Source organism: Megascapheus bottae, chromosome 24 (assembly GCF_031878675.1).
Source record: "Megascapheus bottae isolate mThoBot1 chromosome 24, mThoBot2.hap1, whole genome shotgun sequence".
Lineage (NCBI taxonomy): Eukaryota > Metazoa > Chordata > Mammalia > Rodentia > Geomyidae > Megascapheus > Megascapheus bottae.
The window spans coordinates 19,590,069-19,614,010 of NC_143532.1; the positions used below are offsets into that span (position 1 = coordinate 19,590,069).

The 23,942-nt window shown below is 51.0% G+C and overlaps 1 protein-coding gene across 1 annotated transcript; it reads left to right on the plus strand.

The window, feature by feature from the left end:
- The first annotated feature begins 1,530 nt into the window (after nt 1-1,530).
- On the plus strand, nt 1,531-22,222 carry Pllp (plasmolipin). Its single transcript, XM_090357032.1, has 4 exons — nt 1,531-1,780; nt 18,601-18,774; nt 20,726-20,848; nt 21,884-22,222. The coding sequence occupies exons 1-4, from the start codon at nt 1,646-1,648 to the stop codon at nt 21,998-22,000; spliced, it is 549 nt and encodes a 182-aa protein (XP_090213158.1). The 5' UTR covers nt 1,531-1,645; the 3' UTR covers nt 22,001-22,222.
- The last annotated feature ends 1,720 nt before the right edge of the window (nt 22,223-23,942 follow it).

Sequence of the window (23,942 nt, forward strand, 5' to 3'; positions counted from 1 at the left end):
GGAGCAAAGCTGTGGCCCAAGTGGTAGTAGAGTGATATAGTGTTGTACAAAAAAGCTAACAGACAGTACCCAGGCTCTGAGTTCAAGCCTTAGTACTGGCAGAAAAAAGCAAAACAATCTCTCCAAACCCACATACAAACAAAATCCCCACCAAACGCCAGGCCTTAAAATAAATGTTCAGCACATATACCCATTGTGGCAGATTCAGTAAAGGCAACCCAAACATAGTCTCCGTCTTAGTCCTTGGAACTGTCCTTGGAACCTAGTCCTGTGACTGTTATACCTAAGACAGACAAAACCATGCTGGGTGCTGATAGCTCATTCCGGTAAAGCCTAGCTAGTTGGAAGACTGAGAACAGAAGGAGCTTGGTTAGAGGCCAGCTGGAGCAGAAAACTTTGAGTGATCCCTTTGAACCTGTAGCTGGATGCAGGAGCAGACACCCATCATTCCAAGCCATGTGGGAGGCTGACATTGGAAGGATTGTATTGCCAGGCCACCCAAGGGAAGCTGGCCACAGCGGCATGTTCCTGTGTTGCCAATCAAGTATGGAAGCTTCCAGTGGTTGGATTGCAGCACAGGCCTGTACCTGGGCTGGAGGGAACAAAACAGGTCTGGAGGCATGGCTTAGCAGTGCTGTGAAAGCCTAGTTAGCGCCAGGTCCTAAGTTCAAACACCCAGAAGGACCAAAAGAAAAAGGCCTTTCTCAGGCAGTTAAATATCAATCTGGTCTCTGAAACAAAATCTGAGAGAGGTGTGGCTCAAGAGATAGTCTTTGCCTTTGCTGCTTCAGGCCCAGATTCCATTTCCTGGGAAGGATCTTCACAGATTCAATCAAGTAAACAAATCTGGAATCCATTCTCCTGAATTAGGAAACTGAGCCCCTTCCTATTCAACTGTAAGTGTCCTTACAAGACAGAGAGTTTTTGTGTATGCAGGAAGGAAAGGTTTGCTAGGCCTAGTTGCTCAGGGCTGAAATCCTGGCTCCTCAGCAAAGTGAGATCTGAGAATGTTGGTTCAAAGCCAGCCTGGGCAGGAAAGTCCATGACCACGAGACGCTTATCTCCAATTAACCCCCCCAAAGCCCTGAGTTCAAGTCCCAGTATAGGTACCGCAAGGAGAGAGAGAGAGGGGTGTCCATCGCCACTAGAAGAATCCGGAAAGTTCTCCTCTGGAGCCTCACCTGGAGGGTGCAAAAACTCTGATACCGGAGTTTTGGCTCCATCACCTATATTTGAGACACTGGCCTGTGAAATGGGGAGAGAATAAATCTCTGTTGATTTCAGCCCTCAAGCTTGGCACCAGTATCACCGCGGGTGAGGGCTCTCAAGGCTACGGTAGCCAGGCTCACTCTCGAGTTCTTCCTGCTCCAGTCCCACCCGCGTGGACCCCTCTGCCCCACACCCTGCTCGGCTACTCATCATCGCGAAGAGGCGGTGGCCCGCACGGCCAACGGCGCGCAGAGGGTTAAGGGGCGGGGCCGGGGCGGGACCGGGGCGGGGCTTCGGGCCGCACCTGGCGGCCGGGTCTCCGGGCGCGGAAGCCTGGCGCAGCTCCGGCAGCCGCCGCGGGAGCCCAGTCCCGGAGGAGGAACCGTGCGGAGCTCAGCCACCACCGAGCGAGGGCGGCGTCGCGGCCGGAGCCGCCATGGCCGAGTTCCCGTCGAAAGTGAGCACCCGCACCAGCAGCCCCGCGCAGGGCGTCGGTGTCTCGGTCTCCGCGCTGCGCCCGGATTTGGGCTTCCTGCGCTCCAGCTTCGGGGTGCTCATGCTACTGCAGCTGGTGAGCGCGCGCGGGGGCCCGCGGGCTGGGGTCGAGGGAGGGGGGGTCCCCGTCGGGACAGACCGGCCACGGGATTCCGCAGGGCCACCCCCATTTTGCGCCCCGCGCATCCTCGGCCGCAGGCTCACGCGCCCCGACGCCCCGCGCCCACCTCGGGGGGCGCCCCCAGGTTCCCTCAGCAATATTGTCACCCCGAGACGCCCTCCCCGCGAGCCAAGCTCTGCCTGGGCGCCCGGGTGTCCCCGCGGCGGCCACTCACACCTGCTGTAATCCCTGCGCCTCTCTGTCTGTCTGTCTGTCTGTCTGTCTGTCTGTCTGTCTGTCTCCTCTGTGTGTCTCACTGTCTTTCTCTGCCTCTGTCTCTGTCGTCCCCCCCCACCCGCCCCCCGGGCAGTGCTAGGCGAGTCCACCTCCTGTCCAGCCACTAGGGCCCTGTACCCCCGGCGGCGCCGCCGAGCCCAGGCAGGGCGCTTGGGCCGGGATCTCTGGGCTCCCTCCTCAGCCTGGCCCCTCTGGTTTGCCCGGGGGTGGGGGTGGGGGGGCATCTGCCAGGCGTTAGCTACTTTGGGAAGCCCCGAGGGTCCAGAAAAGCGCGCCCTGCGCCGGGGAGAGGGATTTGTGGGAAGCAGAAGCCAGACTCCTACCGCCTCCCGACTGGGGCGCAGACCCCCCCAGCTGTGGCGGACCGCAGAGAACATTGCACCTCAGGGTGCAGGCCTAGGGTGTCTTCCCTTCTTCTCACGGTACCCTCCTGGTGTGAGTGCCAGGTGCCTGTCTGTTCATTCTCAGAGGACTGGGATCGAACTAGAGGAGGGCTTGGATCCATTTTCCCATCCACTGAATGGGTTTTCTCACCTGCCCCCTTCCTGCTGGGGGCTGATAAGGCAGCCAGGCCCAGGTTGCTGGGTGGTTCCACTGGAGCCATCCCAGGGTGGAGGTCGGACCTTCCCGACTCCAGCCCCTTGGGAAACCCCCACCTCTCCACCTGCTGTTTGCTGCCTTGGTCTGGATTCCTCAGATTTCCTTGGTCAGCGCCCCTCCTCACACAGCCTCTGAATGCCGTTTAAAACGTTCATTTAAAATGAAGACTATAGACAACACACACTAAAGAAATGTGGAATTATTTGAATCTCAGGAAGTGCAGCCTGAAATCCACAGTTTAAACCCGAGTAGTTTTTTCTTTCTTTCTTTCTGGTTTTTCGTAAGATTCTCAGACCCCTCTGCTGGGACTAATAACCTCAGTTTCCTCACCTGTCAAATAGGTATGAAAAGGAGGACACAAAGCCATAGTCCTCCATTTCCAGTGGGAAGAGCCACTTCACTGTGAGATGTGAGTGGCAGAGCTGGCCGGGGAGGAGCTTGTGGTGTGTGAAAGGGGTGTAAAAAAGGGCCCCAGGGCCTGTTCAGAGCTACTGGGGAGGCTGAGATCTGAGGATCACAGTCAAAGCGAGGTTATAGGAAAGTCTATGAGACTCTTAGGTCCAATTAACCTCCAGCAAGCTGGAAGGAGAGCTGTGACTTAAGTGGTAGAGCAATAGCTTTGAGCAGAAATGCCAAGGGACTGTGTCCAGACCCTGAGATCCAGCCCCAGGACTGACACCAAAAAAGAAAAATAGAAAGTGTGTGTGGGGGGTTCTGGGTGAGAGTTCTAGCTTGCAGCCAGGGAGGCCATGAAGGAGGTGGCTTTTTGAGCTGGGACTTCTCCCAAAGCTGAGCCAGAGGAAGCAAGGCAATGTGTAAATGAAGCTGGAGATAGGAGAGTTGCTGGGAGTTAAAGGGCTGGGGTGGCACGAAGCAGAGGGTAGCCTGCACCTCTGCAGGAAGTATGGTGTTGGTCACCTGAACAGACCTGGAGCAGCAGGGCTGGGGTGTCTGTGTGGATCCTGAGGGTTAGTTCTTGTTGGGTAGCTCCAGGTGGACAGGGAAGGAGTGTTTCTCATCTGAACAATGAAAAGTCCAATAAAGGGAACAAAAGAACTGGAATAAGAGGGCCCTCTGTGGTTTGGAGGGACCATGGAGACTGCCTCTGGAGGAGGTCTTGATTTGGAGGATCCCGGTGAGCTCAGCAGCCCAGCCACCAGCACCTGGTCCCCTGATACCACTGCAGACACAGGTCTGGGTCTAGTGTAGGTCCCGCTGGGAGTCATGTAGTGGAGCTGTGCTGCTGGGTGTGCAGATTGCCAGGGACAGACAGGCTCTGAGGGTGGCACTGCACACCTCGGCCCCATCCCCCCAAGGAGTTCCCGAGCTTGTAGGAGAAGCTACTCTGAGCTGTTTCTGTGGCAACAGGCAAGTCCACTGGATCTGCGACAGGGGTCCACCTGGCAAGGACAGAATTGCTTCTACCAGCTAGGCCCATGCTGAGAGCTAGGCCACAGCTTCATCTCCTCCTGAGGAAACTGAGGCTCCGAGGTAGTTGTTTTGCCCGAGAGCTCACGTTTTTGTGAGTTTTTTGACTTTTGCTGTTCATGTTTTTAACTATGACACTCAGCCTTGGGGTAAGGTTTGTATTGTTTAGGAACAGTCAGGAGCCCAGTGCCTGGCCTAGGGATGAGGGGTAGGGATGAAGGCTGCCTGAAGGAGGCTGGAACTGAGGCCCCAGCTAAGCAGATTGTGCCTCGTGAAGGTGCCCTGTAGAACCAATCTTAGAATTTCTCAGATTTCCTTTTTTTTTTTATTTGGAAGGTCATGGGGCTTGATCTCTGCCTGGACGCCGTCCCTGAGCTCTTCAGCTCAAGGCTACCACCCTACCCTTGAGCCAAGCCCCATTTCCCATTTTCTAGAGGTTAATTGAAGATAAGAGTCTCAGGTCCTTTTGTGTCCAGCCGGCTTTGAACTTTGATCTTCAGATCTTAGCCTCCTGAGTAGCTAGGATTACAGGCGAGAGCCACTGTGCCCAGCTCTCAGATTTGTTTGTTACTCACTTCCCAAAATGGGTTCCAAAAAGAATATTAAATGGGGTTATTAAGACATGTAAGACAGAAAAGTTTGTGTATTTCTAAAGATTGATGATAGAGTGAGGAGCTGACTTCAAAGACAGGTGATATGACTCTACCAGGAATCTATAGCAAGTTTAAAGCTCTTGGTTAAGCGTTGAAATTCCCAATAACCTGAGCAGAAAGGGAGCCATGGATGTATGCAGCTAGCCTTGAAACAAGGAGACAGGCAATTTGACCTAGCGTCAAGTCTTCTGGTCATAAAAACATGGAGTCAGTCCTTTGTTCAGCCAGGGAATGAAAGAATTTTGTGGACAGGATGGTTAACTGATTTTTTTTTTTTTTAGTCAGTCTTTGGGCTAGAACTCAGGGCCTAGATGCTGTCCTGAGCTCTTTTGCTCAAGACTAATGCTCTACTACTTTGAACCACAGTGCCATTTCCAGTTTTCTGGTGGTTAGTTGAAGATAAGAGTCTGGTAAGGAGTTTTCTGCCCCAGCAGACTTTGAACCATGATCCTCAGATCTCAGACTCTGTGAATACTTAGGATTACAGCTGTGAGTCACTGGAGCCCAATCACGGGACTCTTTGCAAGCCCAGCAATCCAAGGACTGAGCCTTCACACAAGGGATATCTGACCCTAGAGGCTGGCTGCTCCATTCTTATGTAGGGAAGTTTTTCCTCCGGGTGAGCTAGCTTTCATTCCAGCCCCAGCAGGCAGGCCAGAACTCCAGGGAGGGGACAGGTCAGGGTCTGAAAGTCCACTTGGACCTGGAAGGGGATTCTGTTTGTTGAGGTCCGCAGAGTGTGAGCAGGAGCTGTGCTGGGCCGCACTGCCTCTGTAGCACTGAGACCCGATGCTGTGGGGTACACCAGGGAGGTACAGTGGTCTCCATCAGCATTTGGGGTCCCAGAGCTCCCTGGCACAGGACCCTGTTTTGTCATTTACTGCTACATTCTTGCTAACTATAATTACCTAGGGGAAATATGTTGTATGTGTTGTGTGTGTGTGTGTGTGTGTGTGTGTGTGTGTGCATTCACGCATGCATGCACATGTGTGCCCATCCTGAGACTTGACCTCAGGGCCCGGGCACTGTCCCTGAGCTTTTGTGCAGAAGGTTAGCTCTTTACCACTTGAGCCACAGCTCTACTTCCAACGTTTTGGGTAGTTATCTGGAGAAAAGAGTCTCAAAGGGCTTTCCTTGCCTGGGCTGGCTTTGAGCTGTGATCTTCAGATCTCAGCCTCCCAAATGGCTAAGATTTGAATGATTTTTTCTTAAAAAAGAAAGGAAGAGAAAAAAAGAAAGAAACTACCACAAACCCAGACATAAATAGGCTGAAGTTGTGAAGTTGTCCTTGGATCAACTTCAACTACTGGGACAACTGTTTGGGGTGTTTGTATTCCCTTGCCTTTGCATTTTTTTTTTCTTTGCCAGTCCTGGGCTTGAGCTCAGGGCCTGAGCACTGTCCTTGGATTTTTCTCAAGGCTAGAGCTCTACCACTTGAGCCTCAGCACCACTTCCAGCTTTTTTTTTTTTCTTCTCCTATGTATGTGGTACCAAGGAAGTGAACCCCGGTCTTCATGCATGCTATGCAAGTACTCTACCACTAGGCCAAACTCCCAGCCCCTGTCTTTGCATTTTTAAAAACAGTGATGTTTTTATTCTGTGTCAGTAAGTTGCATGTGAGATTTCTTTGTACAGCCTGTCACCTTCCTTTTTAACTTTGGTGGTATATCTGTAGCAGCACAATTGCAGCTCATAGAGTTGTTTCTTCATTTTTTTTTTTGGTCAGTCGTGGGGCTTGAACTCAGGGCGTGGGCACTATCTCTGGGCCTCTTTGTGCCCAAGGCTAGTGCTTTCCCACTTGAGCTACACTTCTACTTCTGGTTTTTGAGTGGTTAATTGGAGAAGAGTCTTATAAGAACTTTTCTGCTCAGTCTGACTTTGAACCACAATCCTCAGGTCTCACCCTCCTAAACAGCTAGGATTACAGGCATGAGCCGTAAATACCTGGCTCAGTTATTTTTTTATTCATGGACCCACTGTGGGTTTGTAAAAATTTTCTATTCTTGCTCATGGCTGGCACTCTACTACTTGAGTCATGCCTCCAGTCCAAACTTGTTTTCGTTTTATGAACATAAAGCAAAACACTCAAATGGTACAAAAGGTAATTGAGAAAATGTTGTCTCTCATTACTGACCCATCCCCTAGCTGCCCTCACCCCTAGGACAGCACTGATCATATTGTGAATGTCTTTGTTCTTTCATATATTTATTTCCATAATTTTAATATTTTGGTGGTGTTGGGAATCAAATATAGGTAATCTCACACATTCTAGGTGAGTAGTCTACTCACTGTACCCAGTCCCTTAATTCTTATATGTTTATTTAAAAAGAAACCAGAATGGGGCCAGGAGTTTGGCCCAGTGGTAGAGTGCTTACCTAGCATGCACGTTTGATTCTTCAGTACCACATACATAGAAAAAGCCAGAAGTGATGCTGTGGCTCAAGTGGTAGAGCTCTAGTCTTGAGAAAGTCCACGGACAGTGCTCAGACTCTGAGTTCAAGCTCCAGGACTGGCAAAACAAAAACAAGAACAAAACAGAATGGAAGAATCTATCTCTTTTGGGTACAAGTAGACCCTTTCATGCCTTCTGTTTCCTATGCATTTGAAGACAGTGTGTAAGTGATGTGTGCATTTGTGGATCTGAATATGTAAATATGCAAATCAAGACTGTAGCTATGGGAGGAGTCCATTTCCCCTCATTTACATGTCTGAGCTGCATATTACCTTATTTGTGCCCTTTTCCTCTTAGTACAGTTGCTGCATAGCCTCCTCTCAGGCTGTGATTGAAGCTTGCTAGGCTTTTTGGTTTGTTTTGGTTTTGCCAGTCCCATGGCTTGAACTCAGCACTCTCCTTGGGCTTTCTCAAGGCTTAGTGCTCTACCACTTGAGCCACAGCACCACTTCTGGCTTTCCTATGTATGTGGTACCAAGGAATTGAGCCCAGTCTTTGTGCATGCTAGGCAAGCGTTCTATCACTAGTCCAAACTCCTGGCCCCTAGCTAGGCCTTTTGGATGACAGGAACTTGGAATTCCCTTTTTTTTTTTTTTTTTTTTGCCAGTTCTGGACCTTGAACTCAGGGCTTGACTACTGTCCTTGGGAAATCAAGGCTAGAGCTCTACCATTTGAGCCTCAGCAACATTTCTGGCTTTTTCTATGTATATGTGGTACCGAGGAATCAAACCCGGGTCTTTGTGCATGCCAGACAAGCATTCGACCACTAAGCCAAACTCCTGGCCCTTGAATTCCCCCCCTTTTTTTCATATAAAAAGGTGAATTTCGGGCCAGGAGTTTGGCTTAGTGGTAGAGTGCTTGCCTAGCATGCACGAAGACCTGGGTTCGATTCCTCCGTACCACATACATAGCAAAAAGCCAGAAGTGGTGCTGAGGCTCAAGTGGTAGAGTGCTAGCCTTGAGAAAATCCAAGGACAGTGCTCAAGCCCTGGGCCCAAGCTCAAGACTGGGGAAGTAGTGGTGAACTGACCAACCAGGGGAAATAGATGGTGAACTGACCGGCCAGGGACACAGTGCAGACTCAGGAGCTGACACTCATGAGCAGCTCTCTTGCAGGGTTTTTAAGGGCAAAACCCATGCGGTGGAACCTGGCCACACAGGTGGCCAATGGGATAGTTACATACACAGAGGGACCATTGCCAGCTCCAGCCACACGCAGGTAGCCAATAGGGTTACAGCCCAGTATTTGAATTTACCTATCACCTTAGTTGGAGTTGGCACGCAAATTGGGAAGGTCTCCACACAAAGCAGGCCCATGGAATTCCCTTTTTTAAAAAAATGTTTATTTATTTAGTTTTGGTTGGTTGTAGGGCTTGAACTCTGGGCCTGGGAGCTGCCTCTGAGCTTTTCTGCTCAACACTAGTGCTCTGCTACTTTTGAGCTATATATATATACGTATGGTTTTTCTGGAAATTGGAGTCTCATGGACTTTCCTGCTCCAGGTGGCTTTGAACTTTGATCCTCAGATCTCAGCCTTCTGCGTAGCAAGAATTAAAGGTATGAGAGGCTAGGAGTTTGGCCTAGTGGTGGACTGCTTACCTAGCATGCACCAAAATCTGGGTTTGATTCCTTGGTACCATATACATAATAAGAAAAAATGCTGGAAGTGGTGCTGAGGCTCAAGTGGTAGAGCTCTAGCCTTGAGAAAGCCAAAGGACAGGGCTCAGGCCCTGAGTTCAAGGCCCAAGACTGGCAAAAAAAAGAAAAAGAAAAGAAAAAAAAGGAAACTGTGAGACACTGACATCTGGCTCCCCCCCCCACTTTTATACCCTGCTATAAGGAGTGGCCTTGTGCATGACCTCAGGACCCCTATTTCCACAAGTTAGAGCATGGATCAAGAGGGCAAGTACACTAGGGATTCTGACAGAGGTTGCCAAATGCCTTCTGTGGAAGTCACATCTTGTCCCCAGGTGGGTTTGTCCCCACAGCCATCCCAGCTGCTGACAGATACAGGTGAGGATGCACCCCAATCTGTTAAGCTAAAATGGTTGGTCAGTGGACCTGCTATTATCATCTTCTGAGATTTGAGGTTGACCTTGAGAAAGAGCCTTTAGCTTTTTCTTGTCGGTTCCACAGACAGTTTGGCTTTGTCTTGTCAATGGCTAGGAGCTCTAAAGGTGCTCTTCCTACTTTACTATTGGTGTTTTTGGTGGTGGTTGTTTTATTTTGCCAACGAGGGTTCCCCGAGGGTTTCTTTCTTTCTTTTATTTTCTTTCTGGATTCTGGAAATTGAGTCCTTTTCCATTAAGGTAGTGAAGAAGCTCTATGCAGAGCTCTCGAATCTTCTTCAGTAATCACAGTTGGGGAGATGGTATCTAGGGGGCAGCCTTCATGTGGGGCTAGCTGGGCTTCAGCCTTTTAACACCTAAACTGCAGCAGTTCCCCTTTCTCCTTGGAGATCTGTTGTAAGTCGATGCTGAGGCCACCCAGAGTTCTATTGCAAACTGTGTACACTTTCCCTTTCTCCCCTACCTCTTTTTTTGGTGGTGCTGCCGAGATTTTAACTCAGGACTCTAAGCTTGTTGGGCAACCCCGCTTCCACTTCTTTCTATATATACTGGCCTATCTATAGACATGCAAAGTTGTGACAGTTTTATTTATAAACTGGATACAGAAGAGAGTAAGGGCAACAACTAAGAAAATGTAACAGTTAGGGCTGAGAATGTGGCTTCATTGTAGAGTGTTTCATAGCATGCATGAAGCCGTGGGTTTGATTCCTCAGTACCGCATGAACAGCACAAGCCAGAAGTGGCATTGTGGCTCAAATGGTAGAGTGCTAGCCTTGAGCAAAAAAAAAAGCTCAGGGACAGTGCCCAGGCCCTGAGTTCAGACCCAGGACTGGCAAAAAAAAAAAAAAAAAAAAGTGAGAGAGATGTAACAACTATAGCAATGAACCTTAGTAAAAGGTTTTCCATGCAGTATTTTTCTGGCTACTGGTACCTGGAGCCACAAAAATCAATACTTAGCATTGCGGTGTGTGTGTGTGTGTGTGTGTGTGTGTGTGTGTGTGTGTGTGTGTGTGTGTATGCTGCAGTAAAAAGAGAAACTCCAGAGTTGGCCAAGAACTCTGTTTACAGTGTTTTAACATGGTTATGAATTTATGTAATTAATTTTATAATCAGTGGCCACAGTAGTAAGTAATCCAGGTTTCCTATTTACTGGTGATTTCAGTTCCCTTTTTTTCTTTTTTAACCAATCCTGGAGCTTGAACTCAGGACCTGAGTGCTGTCCTTGGGCTTTCTCAAGGCTAGAGCTCTACCACTTGAGCCACAGCACCATATCTTGCTTTTTCTATGTATGTACCACATGGTACCTACCTTGCATGGTAGGCAAGCACTCAACCACTAGACCACACTCCCAACTCCATCAGTGTCCTTTTTGATTAGAGTTTACTTGTGTTATACAAAGCTCATCAACTGGATGCCTGTGGCTCAGGATACTGAGATCTGAGGATCATGGTTCAAAACCTAGGCTGAAAAGTCCTCCTGAAACTCTTCTCCCCAACTAAAACTGGAAGTAGCACTGTGGCTCAAAGTGGTAGCGCACTAGCCTTAAGCAAAGAGAGCTCAGGGACAGCATCCATGAGTTCAATTCCCATGCCCCTCTTTATAAAAAAAGAAGTCCATCAGTGAGTGACTCCTAAAGTAGGCAGCTGAGTGCCGCCCTCCTGCCCTGGGTAACGATGGGCAGTGTCTGGGGCTGGGGTGGGCACAGCACACACCACACATGTAAACTGTGAGCATTTGTGTGGAGAAAATACAGACATGACTGCCTACCTGCAACTGAAATTTCAGCGCACACAGTGTCCAAATGTTTCTTATGTGAACATTTGGACCCCTTTGGAAACGATGTCACAGATTAGTGTTTCAGTAAGACTTTTTTTCATCTGGGTATGCTGGCTCATGTCTGTCATTCCAGCAGTTAGGAGGCTTGAGCAGGAAGCTTGAAGCCAGACTGGTCTAGAGAGTGACATCCTGTCTCAAAGCAAGACAAAAAATGAAAATACACGAGAAAAAAAAAAGTGCAGGTAGTTTGTGGAGATGTGTGCAGGAGGTGTGTGAATGCAGCTCAGGCCCAGAGAGGGCCTGTCTCCCAGGACCCACAGCATCAGGCAGCAGCTGTGAGCTCAGTGCTCCTGCCTGGGTGCTAGGTATCCCAGGTAATTTTCCTGATCCTCTGTATGTGGAGAGAGGTTATCTAGGTCCTGAAAGGACAGAGGTCAGAGGTCCGGTCTGCAAAGATGTCATCAGGCCACGGGCAGTAGTTGTTTTTCCTTGTCACTTAGAGTGAAGTCCAGTGCAGACCAGGCCTGTTTTCCTGCTCCCTGACGATCTGAGGAGCTGCACCCCCACATTGGTCTCTGTGGTCACCACAGGGTGGTAGCGTCACTAGGCTGTTTTTCTTGGCAGCCTGGTGAACTCCAGTTCTGACACAGAACCCAGCCTTGGTGGCTGGGCTGAGTTGGCTCCTCCTGCTTGTCCAAGGAGGAGATGCCCAAGGAGGGGCGTGCCAGGGTCTTAGGGAGGCGAGGGCAAAGATCAGCCAGCAGTCAAGACTGTGAACTCCCCTGGAACATTCCAGCCTTAATTGAGCTCTCCCACTGCTATCCAGGGTGAGGGAGGTGGGCGGCCCCTGGCTCCTTCTGCAACTTGGGTTCACAGAGTCTGAGGGAGATGTTGTCCCAGCTCTGCCTCTGGCCTTCTGAGAGTTAGTGACAGGGGATGGAGAGTCTGCCTCCCAGAGCTGGCCCCACCTTGTCCTCTGCCTGACCTACTGCCATTTCTCCATCTTCCAGGAGCTTCCTTTCATTCTCCTGAGTGACATGGGAGTTGGCTCAGATGGAGGGAGGGGGGAGGGAGGGAGTGGCAGACAGGGTGAGGGGCTGCTGCAGGCAGTGAATGCCAAGACTCCAGCTGGGCCTTCTCCAGCAGGGGTATAAAGGCTCCGTGTAGCCAAAAGATCCTGGCAGGCCTGGTGCTGTAAATCAGAGGGGAAAGAGGAGGGAATGGTGGCAGGCTGGTGAGGTGCAGGGGAAGGCAGAGAGGCCAGTGATTTCAGAAGACAGGGATGCTATAAGGCCTGGAAGACTAAAGACCTGGGTACTGGGCTCCAGCACCTAAGTGGTTGGTTTGTCCCTTCCCAAGGCCTATTTTTCAGAGAAGGGCGAGGAGGCGGAGGGCGCAGCTTGGGGTTGGGCTCTGACTTGCTTCTCGGGCTTCCTGGAGAGCTGAGTACCAGTGTTCTCCAGTGTTCTGTCCAGCTCCAAGTTCAGCTTGGGAATTCCAAGGTGCCCCTCAGGCCCTCCCCTGGCGTGGAGTGGGTGGTGTGTGTGGTGGTGTGGCCAGCTCAGGCTCCGGAGCCGCTGTCCCCTGCCCCTTTGTCTCCTGCAATACAATGGGTGGCTTTTGGTCCCCATAAAGTCCCTTTCAGTGTAGGGAGAAGGGCCAGGCGGGGGTGGAGGCTGGACCCAGGCAGGCCAAGTTCTGAGTGTCCTCAGGCTGCCCAGATGTGTCCCAAGCAAGGGGAACCCCACAAAGGAGTCCTCGGCTGTCCTGAGCCTCAGTTTCCTGCTGATATTGGAGGGAGAGGGAGCCAGGGAGCTGTGAGAGAAGTTGTCACCTTGCCCTCACCCAGAAACACCCTCCCATTGTCTCTTCAGACATTGGTTCAGTTGCCAATATTAAAAAGTACCACCTCGTAGAAACCCATGTATTAGTGTTTGTTAAGACCTGATGGCTCTGGCCTGTGTTCCCAGCCATCACCTGCATGGTCATCTTCTGAGGCCTTCTCCCTGCTTCCCCAGTCCTGTCTGTGGCCCTGAGTCAGCCTGCTGCCCTGAGGTGCTCCCCTCCCCAGTGGCTCCTCCTGCCACCCACAGAATCACTCCCAGGCTGCTGTGGCTGTGGACTTTTCCTCTCACAGCCTCAACACAGCAGCACAAGTGACCTGCCAGGTGGCACTGCCCTCCCAGCTCCTCCCTGTGTCAGATGAAAGGTTAGGTGACTCTCCCAAAGCCACACCATGAGTCTACCAGGATCTGACAATGCGCAGGAATTGGGGGGACAGGGGAAGAGTTGGGGTAGGGTCTTGTTGGGGGAATTGTCTTCACCTTGGTGAGGTTGCAATCATTTCATCCTAGGGTTTGTGAGCTGGGCCTCTGGAGGAGGATGAAGAGCCATAGTTCTAGGACTTTGCGGGACAGATAACAGGCCAAGCACAAATGCATGTGTGTGTGTGTGTGTGTGTGTGAGAGAGAGAGAGAGAGAGAGAGACAGACAGACAGACAGACAGAGACAGAGTGTGTGTGTGAAAACAAGGGCCAAAGGTGTGAACGGTCTGCCCACACCCCTCAGCCCATGAGGAGCTTATAAAGGGCAGCCCTGGGGAGGCCCCAGTTCCCGCCCCTCCCCCCCACTCTCTCTATATCATGGGCAGGGCCAGCACTACAGGTTCCATATCTGGGCAGGGCCCCAGTGCCTGGTACTTGTGTTTAGATATGTTTGCTATCTCACTGAACCCCATGAATAGGAGCTCAGCTCCCCACGGCCCGTGCTGGGTGTGTGCTAGCCACGGGGCCCATCTGACTTCATTTCCTCCTCACCACCACCCTACGAGGTTGGCAGGTGCATACAGCAGAGAGAGGGTATGGGATGCACCTCTGAGTTGGCAGGGCCAGAGGCTGATCCCAAGGAGTTGATGAAGCCATCCTGTCCTCAAGAGCACACTATTGGCTTAAGGAGCCAATATTTTGTATCCTGGTTCTGTGGGCCTGAAGTCTAAAGTCTCCCAGATTTGCCTGTCTGGGCTGAGCCTTGAATCTGCATCCTCCGATCTCAGCCTCCTGAGTAGCTAGGAGGAGAGGCTTGAGCCACCCATGCCTGCTCACATTGTTCCCCTAATCCAGTGTGACCTCCCGGTAACTCACCTGCACAGACTCTGTTCCCACATGAGGCCACTTTTACTGGTGCTTTAGTGTATATCATACTCCAGGGACACCATTCCACCCACAACAAAAGGCCCCTGGAAAAGCTGACCCTGGGGACACATTGGGAGGGGTGGCAGTAGTGGCAAGGCTGTGCTGATAGGTCTGCTTCTTGGTTGGGATTTCGTGACATCCTTTCTGGTCATTCAGGTGATGTTTTAGGAAATCTCTATTGCCCAGTCTGTGCCAAATTAATTCTTTGGTGATGCAAAGGTCCTGTGAAGGTTGCTTTCTGGCATTGCCATTCTCTGGAAGTTAAACTTCCTAATTCGAGTTCTTTAAGCTTTGTAGAAAACATGAGAAATGAGGATCCAAACTCCTGAGTTTTCCAGATGGTACTGTTTGTCTGCAGCAGGGCCTGTCTGGGGAGCCAGTGCAGCAGCAGTCTGGAAGTTTGGAAGAAGGGCGGTGTGTGTGTGTGTGTGTGTGTGTGTGTGTGTGTGTGTGTGTGTGTGTTTGCATTTGCACATGCACTTGTGCAAGAGAGAAAGCGAGGGAGGAAGAGGGATTATGTGTAGACACCTATAGAAACTTGAGCAGAAGGCCACCTATATGGAGCCTAGAGGTCTACATGACTTCTGTCACCTCCCTGCCCTTCCTGCTCTCTGCTCCCTTGTCACCTTACCTATGAGATCTTCCTGGCCTCTTTCCCTACAATGACCTTGGGACCCACTGCCATCTTGCTCCCCTCCACACCCACCGCACTTCCTGTGAGCCATAGTAGTTTGTGTGTGTAGGGTTTTGCCCGGCACTGCTCACTTCACAGGGTCTCCAGAAGAGCAGCAGGCATATCAGAAGGGATTCAGAGAGGTGCATTTCGGGGCCTGGGCTGGGAGGGGCATTTGGTCTGTGTGAGGGTTATAGGAGGAAGACCTCAAGGAGAGGAGTCTGGATCAGGCTCTGGAGGACAGATGGCAGGTTGAGCTCGTCAGACTCACACCCCTCACACCCAGGTACCTACTGCCATTTTCCTATCTCTGGGCGGTGGCCATGATAGGAGAGGTCCCCATGTTACAGCTAGCCTGGGGCCACAGAGGAAAGAAAAAGCTACCCCAATGGACAGTGTCCAGGAGGTCCTGCAACTTCTGGAATTGAGGCCTGGGTCTTGTCACTCTGACAGGGCCAGAGAAGGTGACAGCAAACTTCAGGGAGCCCTGTCCAGACCTGGGTCTCCCTGGAAGGGCTGGGGCCAGGAGAAACCAGTCTGTCTGGTTCCAGTGGTGGAGTGGACCTCCCAGAAGCAGAGATGGGAGCCAGGCAGCACAGCCAGAAGGAACACATTCCTGCTATTTATCTGCCCTGCATCTCTGCCAGGCTATATTTGCTGATCTGGAAACCAGGGGTGAGGTAGCAGCTGAAGGACAGGGACAGGGGGTTTTCTGGGTGCCCAGCCCTTCCCAAGGAGGCAGCGAAAGCACCTCATGTCTCCCAGTCCTAGAGAAGGGCCAGATCTGGGTTCTGATCCTACTGTGTGTTTTTTTTACCATGCTGACTACAGTCATGTCTCTGAGTATCTATTCAGATAATCAGAGTATCTGAGTATGGGGTATGGGAGGCACCTCCCATGCATGTGAGCATGCATCGGTCTTGCTAGTTTGATCTTCAATGCTCCATCTTGTCTAACTCCCTTTCAGATCTACACATTTGTCCCTGAGAAGCCACTGGTTACCCGCAGGTGCCTGAGGTGCCACTTCCATAGGGCTGAGCAGTGGCTTGCCTAGTCCTGAGGCTTGTAGTGTGTCTCTTGGACTGGATGCCCTACGGGTGTGTGGTACAAGGCGGGTGGGGGCTTTTTCTAAGGCATCCTGTCCAGAGTCCTCACTGCTGAGGTTTCTGCCACTGGTGTGGCATGTGGCTATAGGCCAAGGGGTCCCGACCACTCTGCCCCTTCTAGCTCTCTGGAAAGTAGCCCAGGGCCACAGCTTGCTTGTGGAGGTAAGCCGAGCAGTGCAGAGTGGAGAAAGGCCTCCCTTGGCCTCCTGCCTGGGAACTTAAACTCAGGGCCTTGCGTTCACTTGGCTTTTTTACTTAGGGCTTCTGTGCTACGACTTGAGCCATCCCTCCACAAACCTTTCTGGTGGCTAACTGGAGAGAACAATCACAAGGATTCGTTTGCTTAGGCTGGCCCTGAACTGCAAGTTTCCAGATCTCAGCCTCTTAAGTAGCTAGGATTACAGGTGTGTGTCACCAGTGATTCTTGCTGGTGACCACATAGGGTCATTGGTTCCCAGGGATGTGTCTGTTGTGGCCCAGTAGGGGGATATCTTGAACCCGCTTCTCTACCAGCTACTTACCCACTGAGTCATACCTCTGAGGGAACTGGGGAGGAAGAGGAAGTTATAGAAGATTGGTACAGAAACTTCAGTTTGTTCCTTGACAGGTATAGACATGTCCCTGTGGTCCCTGGCTTAGGGGGAGGGGTGCCTGGAGGGCCCAGCTTGTTGTGTTTTGGGTCAGCAGTCCTCAGGAGAGCACTGCCCTTGCAGTGTGTGGCAGATTTGTCTCTAGAGAGCAGCAGGAGAGGTGGGACCTGCTCTTGAGAGGCCGCTCTGGCATCTGACGGTGGGCTTGCTTTGGGCTGGTTCAGAGAAGTGACACAGCCTGTGGAATCGGTACAGGCCTACCTTGCTTCACTTCCACCACAGATTCCAAGAATACCCTTTGGGGGAAGGGAAGGAGGCCTAGCTTGGCCCTGCCCTAAATTAGCCCTCTACCAAGACACACTCTATCAGCTCTCCTGCCCTACGCCCCTTGTCCCAATAGAGAACTTGTCCATGTCAAATTCCCAGAGGGAGCAAACACTGTCATTGTTCCTCTGTACAGACCTGGGCTCATGGGTCCTCCAGTTGCTCTACGAGATGGGTGTGTGTTGGTACTTGTTTTATGAGTGGTGATCGGAGGACAGAGAGGTTATGTACATGCCTAGGGCCACACAGTGATGAGTGGAGCAGGAGTTAAGCCAGGCATACGTAATCCCGGGATGTCCAGGCTCCTCCTGCTCCTCGGGAACAGTGCCACATATAGACTTGGGTTTGTGGGAAAGACACAATGCTAGGCACTGCAGACTGGGGAGCCGGGAGTCAGAGAGGTGGGGCAGAAGAGGGCTTGAGGAGACATCAGGTAGTAGATCAGAGCCCTGCAAGCCCAGTGACCACGAGGACACGCAGGCTATTTTTGTTGTTGTTATTGTTAGTAATAGGGCTTGAACTCAGGGCCTAAATGCTGTTCCTGAGCTCTTTTGCTCAAGTCTAGAGCTCTACCACATTGAGCCACAGCTCTCATGGTCTTTTCCTGCTCCACCTGGTTTGGATCTACAACCCTCAGGTCTCAGGCTCCTAAGTAGCTAGGAGTACAGGCATGAACCACCACCAGCACTCCGCTTCTTTTTACTTTTTTGTGGGTAATGGGGCTTGAACTCGGCCTGGGTGCTTTCCCTGAGCTCTTCAGCTCAAGGCTACTGCCCTACCCTTGAGCCAAGCCCCACTTCCCATTTTTTTAGAGGTTAATTGGAGATAAGAGTCTCAGGTCCTTTTGTGCCTCGAGGCTTTGGACCTTGATCCTCAGATACCAGCCCCCTGAGTAGCTAGGATTACAGAGGTGAGCCATTGCGCCAGCTTTAAAGATTTTTAAGTAGATAAAATTTACATTATGAAATGAACCGTTTTACACAGGCTGATTTTTTTTTTTTTGTCAGTCCTTGGGCTTTCTCAAGGCTAGAGCTCTACCACTTGAGCCACAGCACCATTTCTGTTTTTTTTCTATGTATATATGGTACTGAGGAATCAAACCAGGGTCTTCATGCATGCTAGGCAAACACTCAATTACTAGGCCAAACTCCTGGCCCACAGGCTGATTTTTAATCCCACCTCTGGGACTTCATTCCCAGCTAACTCCCAGGGTCATTCGTGACGTGGTCTTCCTCTGAGCAGATTTTCCTGCATCCCAGTCAAGGTGCAGATCCTGCACTGGGTGGTGGGATGCAGCCATGAAATAGCGATGCATCTGCCCTTGGGGAGTGCCAAGTCTGGGGAAGAAACATTACTACCTCACATAGTGGGTGCCTGTGACATGAAGGTTTGCAGGAATAAGAACTATATTGTCATTGCCATGACACCTCCTGCCACACAGCATAGTGAGAATCAAGGAAGAAGGAGTAAGAGTGGCCAAGCAAGGGCCCTGGCACTGAAGCACATAGTGGGAGCCAAATCAATATTAATGATAGGAATAATAAAAAAAAAAGATAAGGCCAAGGCCCGAGGCGAGGCCTGTGGCTTCCAGCTTGAGTGTGGAGCTCTGAGAGACTGTTCCTGTCCTGTCCCCACAGGTACTGGGACTGCTGGTATGGGCACTGATTGCTGACACCCCATACCACCTGTACCCTGCCTACGGCTGGGTGATGTTCGTCGCTGTCGTCCTCTGGCTGGTAACAATTGTCTTCTTCATCCTCTACTTGTTTCAGCTGCACATGAAGTTGTATATGGTCCCCTGGCCGCTGGCGGTGAGTCTCACTGGGCACTGGAGGTAGCTCCAGGCTGACCCCTCTGGTCTCTGGGTGACCACAGCAGGCCCATGGTGACATGGTGACCTTCTAGAATGAAGAGCATGGGGCAGGGGGTGGGTGGGTGAAGGTCATTGCTGACATGCCCTCCAGCTGTCCTGGGGTGGGAGAGGATGGTGGTTCCATTGGTTCAGCTTTCTTTTTTTAAGATTTTAGTTTAGTTTTTGTCAGTTCGGGGCCTTGAACTCAGGGCCTGGGCACTGTCCTTGGGCTTTCTCATGGCTAACACTCTATCACTTGAGACACAGCACCACTTTCAGCTTTTTTCTATGTATGTGGTACCGAGGAATCAAACCTGGGTCTTTGTGCATGCTGGGTAAGCATTCTAACACTAGGTCAAACTCCCAGCCCCCTGTCTTTTTTCTTTTTGCCAGTTCTGGGGCTTGGACTCAGCATCTGAGCACTGTCCTTGGGCTTTCTCAAGGCTAGCATTCTACCACTTGAACCACAGAACCACTTCTGGATTTTTCTATGTATGTGGTACTAAGGAATCGAACCTAGGTCTTTGTACATGCTAGGCAAGCACTCTACCACTAGGCCAAACTCCCTGCCCCAGTGGCCCAGCTTTCTAAGAGCCTTGCTTGACCTTGGGTCTGTTGAGTGGATTCATATGAGGCCATCTAGATTCTTTTCATGGTCACATGCCTGAGTTGCCTGGGTTCACCATCTGTGGCTGGGCCTAGGGCAGGCAGCCTCCAGAGGGAGGCCCTGCTTTGAGACACTGGGCACTTCAGGTTTGATGGAGGAAGCGCCCTGGACAGACAGAGAAGGCTGCTGGGGTTTTCTCTGACCAGGAAGCCTCTGCAGCTGGGGTTTCTGCAGCCTTTCAGTGAGCAGAGAGGCATGTGATTTCAAGACTAGGCAACATTGTTTGTGATTCAATGACTTGTCAAACCAAGGAAATGTGAGTCACCCTCAAGACAGAATGGGCTTGTTAGACCTTGACATCACTGGCTGGAGCCAGGCAGGATCTGCAGGGGCTGCTGGGGCACAGTTGGCAAGAAGGTGATTTGGGGGCAAGCGAGCAACAGCCTGCCTTGGAGCTACCTCCCTGGCCCCAGTGACCCAGACCTCTAAGGAAGAGACGTGTAGAGCTGACGGCCTCCCACCTCTTACATGGTCAGGCTCTGGCATGGCTGTCTGAAGGTGGCTGCTTGCCAAGGCTCCAGTGGCTGGACACTGCCCATAGGCTCCTGGACCAACATTAGGCCAGGCAGGGAGGGTAGGGCTGCCCCCAGAGAGGGAATGGACAGCCCAGCCTGTGTGGACCCTTTGCTTGAGGCTGCTAGTTCCAAAGGGTCCAGGCAAGATGGTGTGTTACGTAGATCAGGAGAGGCTACAAAGCATAGCTTATCTGTCCTGGGGACCCACTTCTTTGAGGCCTGTTGGAGGTGCTGGGGATACAGGTCCCTTGGTGCCAAATCTTAGTTCTTAGAGCACCGAGGACTCAACTGAGGGTCCTGTGTGTGCTGGGCAAGCGCTTGGTCATTGTACTATATATCTAGCCCAAAGAGTTTTAATATGAAACTTTCATATACAAATTGTTTCCATATGAGATTTTTTAAACCTTAAAAAAAAAAACTATAGCTGGGTGTAAGTGGCTCACGCCTGTAATTCTAGCTTTTCAGGAGGCTGAGATGGTGTCTGACTTAAATTTCTTCTGAAATACTGACTTCGGGGTTTGCCTTGAGCCCAGGATGTGGCCCAAAGGGAGCTGTAGCTTTTCCCCTAGAGCCTCCAGCCTCAGGCTTGGCCTTGGTCAAGACTTAAGAGGTGGATCACAGATTTGTGGGGCACTGCCCTGCCAGGTCATCCTTTAAGCTTCCCCCCTGTCTGTGGGCCTCGGGAGTGCTCTGGCGAATCTTCCATGTCTTCCTCCTGCTCTTGCCAGCTAATGGTCTTCAATATCACCGCCACCGTTCTCTACATCACTGCCTTCATCACCTGTTCTGCTGAGGTTGATGTGAAGTTCCTGAAGGGCACTCGTTCCTACAACCAGCGCGCGGCTGCCTCTGTGAGTATGGCCCTGGGGGCCCCCAGTCCCCGCCCCTGGATTCAGAGGTCCCCTCCATCTGAGGCCAGGCACCGGCCATCTCCTGGCACTACCTGAATGTTCAGGGGGTCTCCACATGGAGCTGAGCAGGGTGGCAATGGAGTTTAGTGAATAAATCTTGGCTTGTGGTGGCCCATGGGTGAGCTGTGGAGCTCTGCTGAGACTCAGTAGTGCCACTCTTTGGAATATGCCAGCTACAGACCCTCCCTTGTTCCTGGCAAATGCACACGTAAAACCTTCAAGTTTAAGCTCTGTCTGGGGACTTGTATTCTCTCCCAGCAAGTCCAAAATGAGGCTCAGGGACCCAGTCACCCCCCTATCTGTCATGCTCGTTCCACAAGGCTCTGCACACTTTGAAAACCAGGAAACTGGCTCAGAGAGGTTAAAGTATGGCGCCTGGAGTCGTGTTACACCAGGGTAGGGCACCTGTTGGATGTCCTTACTTTACCTGGTGAGAATAGTTTTAAAAAGCAGTGAGCTTGGATGGGTGTGGAACACCTGAACACAGACACAAGAGGTGTGAGTATAGAAAGTTTATGGGGCAGGGCATGGTAGTGCATTCCTGTAATCCCCACACGTGAGAGGCTGAGACAGGATCATGTTTTGAGAATATCTTAACTATATAATCTATCTATCTATCTATCTATCTATCTATCTATCTATATCTATCTATCTATATCTATATATATATACACACATATATCTTATCTCAAGACCACCAAACAAGAAACCTGGGTTAGCTTTGGCTGTTTTCCTTGTGAAGCTAGGGATTGGTCAGGCAAGCCTTCCCCCAAAAGATCAAAAGATGTAGAAGGGGCTTTGATCCTATTACTTTTGCCACATTCTCCCGACACACCTTGCCCATGTGGTCTTAACTGTTTTCCCCACTAAGAATGGCAGTCTTCTCAGCCACAGCGACCCACTGTCAGATGAGGGGGCTGGCGCCTCTGTCCCATGTGCTTGACTGATCATCTGGGCCCACCCTTTTCCCTTCAGTTCTTCGCCTGTCTGGTGATGATCGCCTATGGAGTGAGCGCTTTCTTCAGCTTCCAGGCCTGGCGAGGAACAGGCAGCAATGCAGCCACCAGTCAAATGGCTGGTGGCTATGCCTAAGCCACCTGTGCTGTGACCCATACCAGTGCAGGGCTACCTGCAAGTCCGAGGCCGGGGTGCTGTGGGGTCAGTGCAGCTCCCTGCTCATGGAACATCAGCTCTCCAGCACTCCTGAGACACAAGCCTGGGTTGGTACCTGCGTGGGTGTGGTCCAGACTTCCTCATCCCCCTTATTCAACAGAAGGTGACGGGGGATGGGGGCTTTCTCACCGACAGTCTTGTCTTAGAGGACCTCAGGTTCCGAGGCGGGGCCCGCCCCTCTCACTCAGCGCTACATGCACTAACAGACTCCAAGCCTGAGCCCCAAGCCACCATAGGATAAGCTAACAAGCAACAGCACCATTCCTTGAGACAGGACCACCTTGGCCCTCTACCCAGGCCTTTGTCACCCAGAGAGGCAGCTTGATGAAGACTTCAGCTGTGATCCTCCTTGGGAAATGGTGACATCCATGCACACTGCTTCCTAGGTTGCCGGTTAAGCCCAGGAGAGAGAGAATAGGACTTTGCCTGGTGAATTGGCACATGGTGGTGTGACTATTTTTTACAATTTAAATAAAGATGGAAGAACTTATTTGGAAAAGATGTTGGAATTGTGACTGTGGATGTAAACTGCAGGAAGCTGTAGAGGTGCCAAAATGCCTATCCTAGGACAGGCCAGGTTGTGGAGTGATTCAGCCAGCCGTCCTGAGGGAGAATGGCTATACCTGCTGCCAGCTGTGTCTCAAACAGTCCTGGCCTAATATGTCTGTGGGTGGAGCTCCGTGCCCAAAATATATCTTATTACCACAACCCCGCCACCCCACACCCCCAGGTGTCTAAATTAGCCACCCTGTGCTCATAGGAGGGATTTCAATAACATTACCTGCCTCCATGCGTGTGAAGCTTAGAGACGCAGTAATGTAAGAGGCTGCCATGCCTCAGCTGGCAGACAGCAGAGGCAGAGGGCAGCCCAGTTTTGAGCTTTTAGCCACTATCATAAAAGCAACATCTCCTGAATAAGCCAAAAACACTTGCGGGCACCTTTTTAATATATATTACTAAAAATTATAGGGGCTGGGATGTAGCTCAGTGACAAAGTGCTGGCTTAGCAAGTGCTATGTCCTGGGTTTAATCCACAGTACCTAAAAAGACTGTGTGTGTGTGTGTGTGTGTGTGTGTGTGTGTGTGTGTAAGTTAGGTGCTGGTGGCTCATGTCTGTAATTCAAGCTGCTCAAGAAGCTGAGATCTGAAGATCATGGCTCAAAGCCTGTCTAGGCAGACAAATCTGAGAGACTTTTATCTTCAGTTAATCAGCAAAAAGTCAGAACCGGAGGCATGGTTCACATATAGTTCCCTTATAGTTTTATATAAGTGAAAAAAACTGAGAACAAGGGGCTTGGAGTTCAGGCCCTAATACCGGTATGCATGCTTGTGTGCATGTGTGTGTACACACATGCTCCCATCCCAATGCGTACTTGTTGTTCTGGCTACTGTAAATATTAATGACACCTGTTTTACTTCTCATTGTTGGAATTTAATCAATTCTAGGTGCTCCAGCATTAAGTCATTAAGAGAAGATGGTTTAAGGAAGAGGTTTAGCGCCCACCCCTCCCATTTTGGGCAACCTCAGCACTTTATAGTTTACGTAATCTACAAGATCATTCACAGTGCTAAGCTACTTGTCTTGCTTTTGCTTCATCTTGCTTTTGCTTCTTCCTAAATAGGAAGAATGGAAAGAACAGTTTACCTTCCTTCTCAGTCTTCACCCTTGACTCCTGCACTGGCCAGTTCTCCACCAGGCAGGCTGCCCATGGATCTTACTGTGCGCTTCCACTGCTTGGGTCGTGATGGGAGCGGGGGTGGGGTGGGGGGGTGGGCAGGGCCCCAGATAGTAACTAGGTGGTGCTGGGAGCCTGGGCACTTGGACACTTTTTGCCCAAGGCTAGTGCTCTGTCACTGGAGC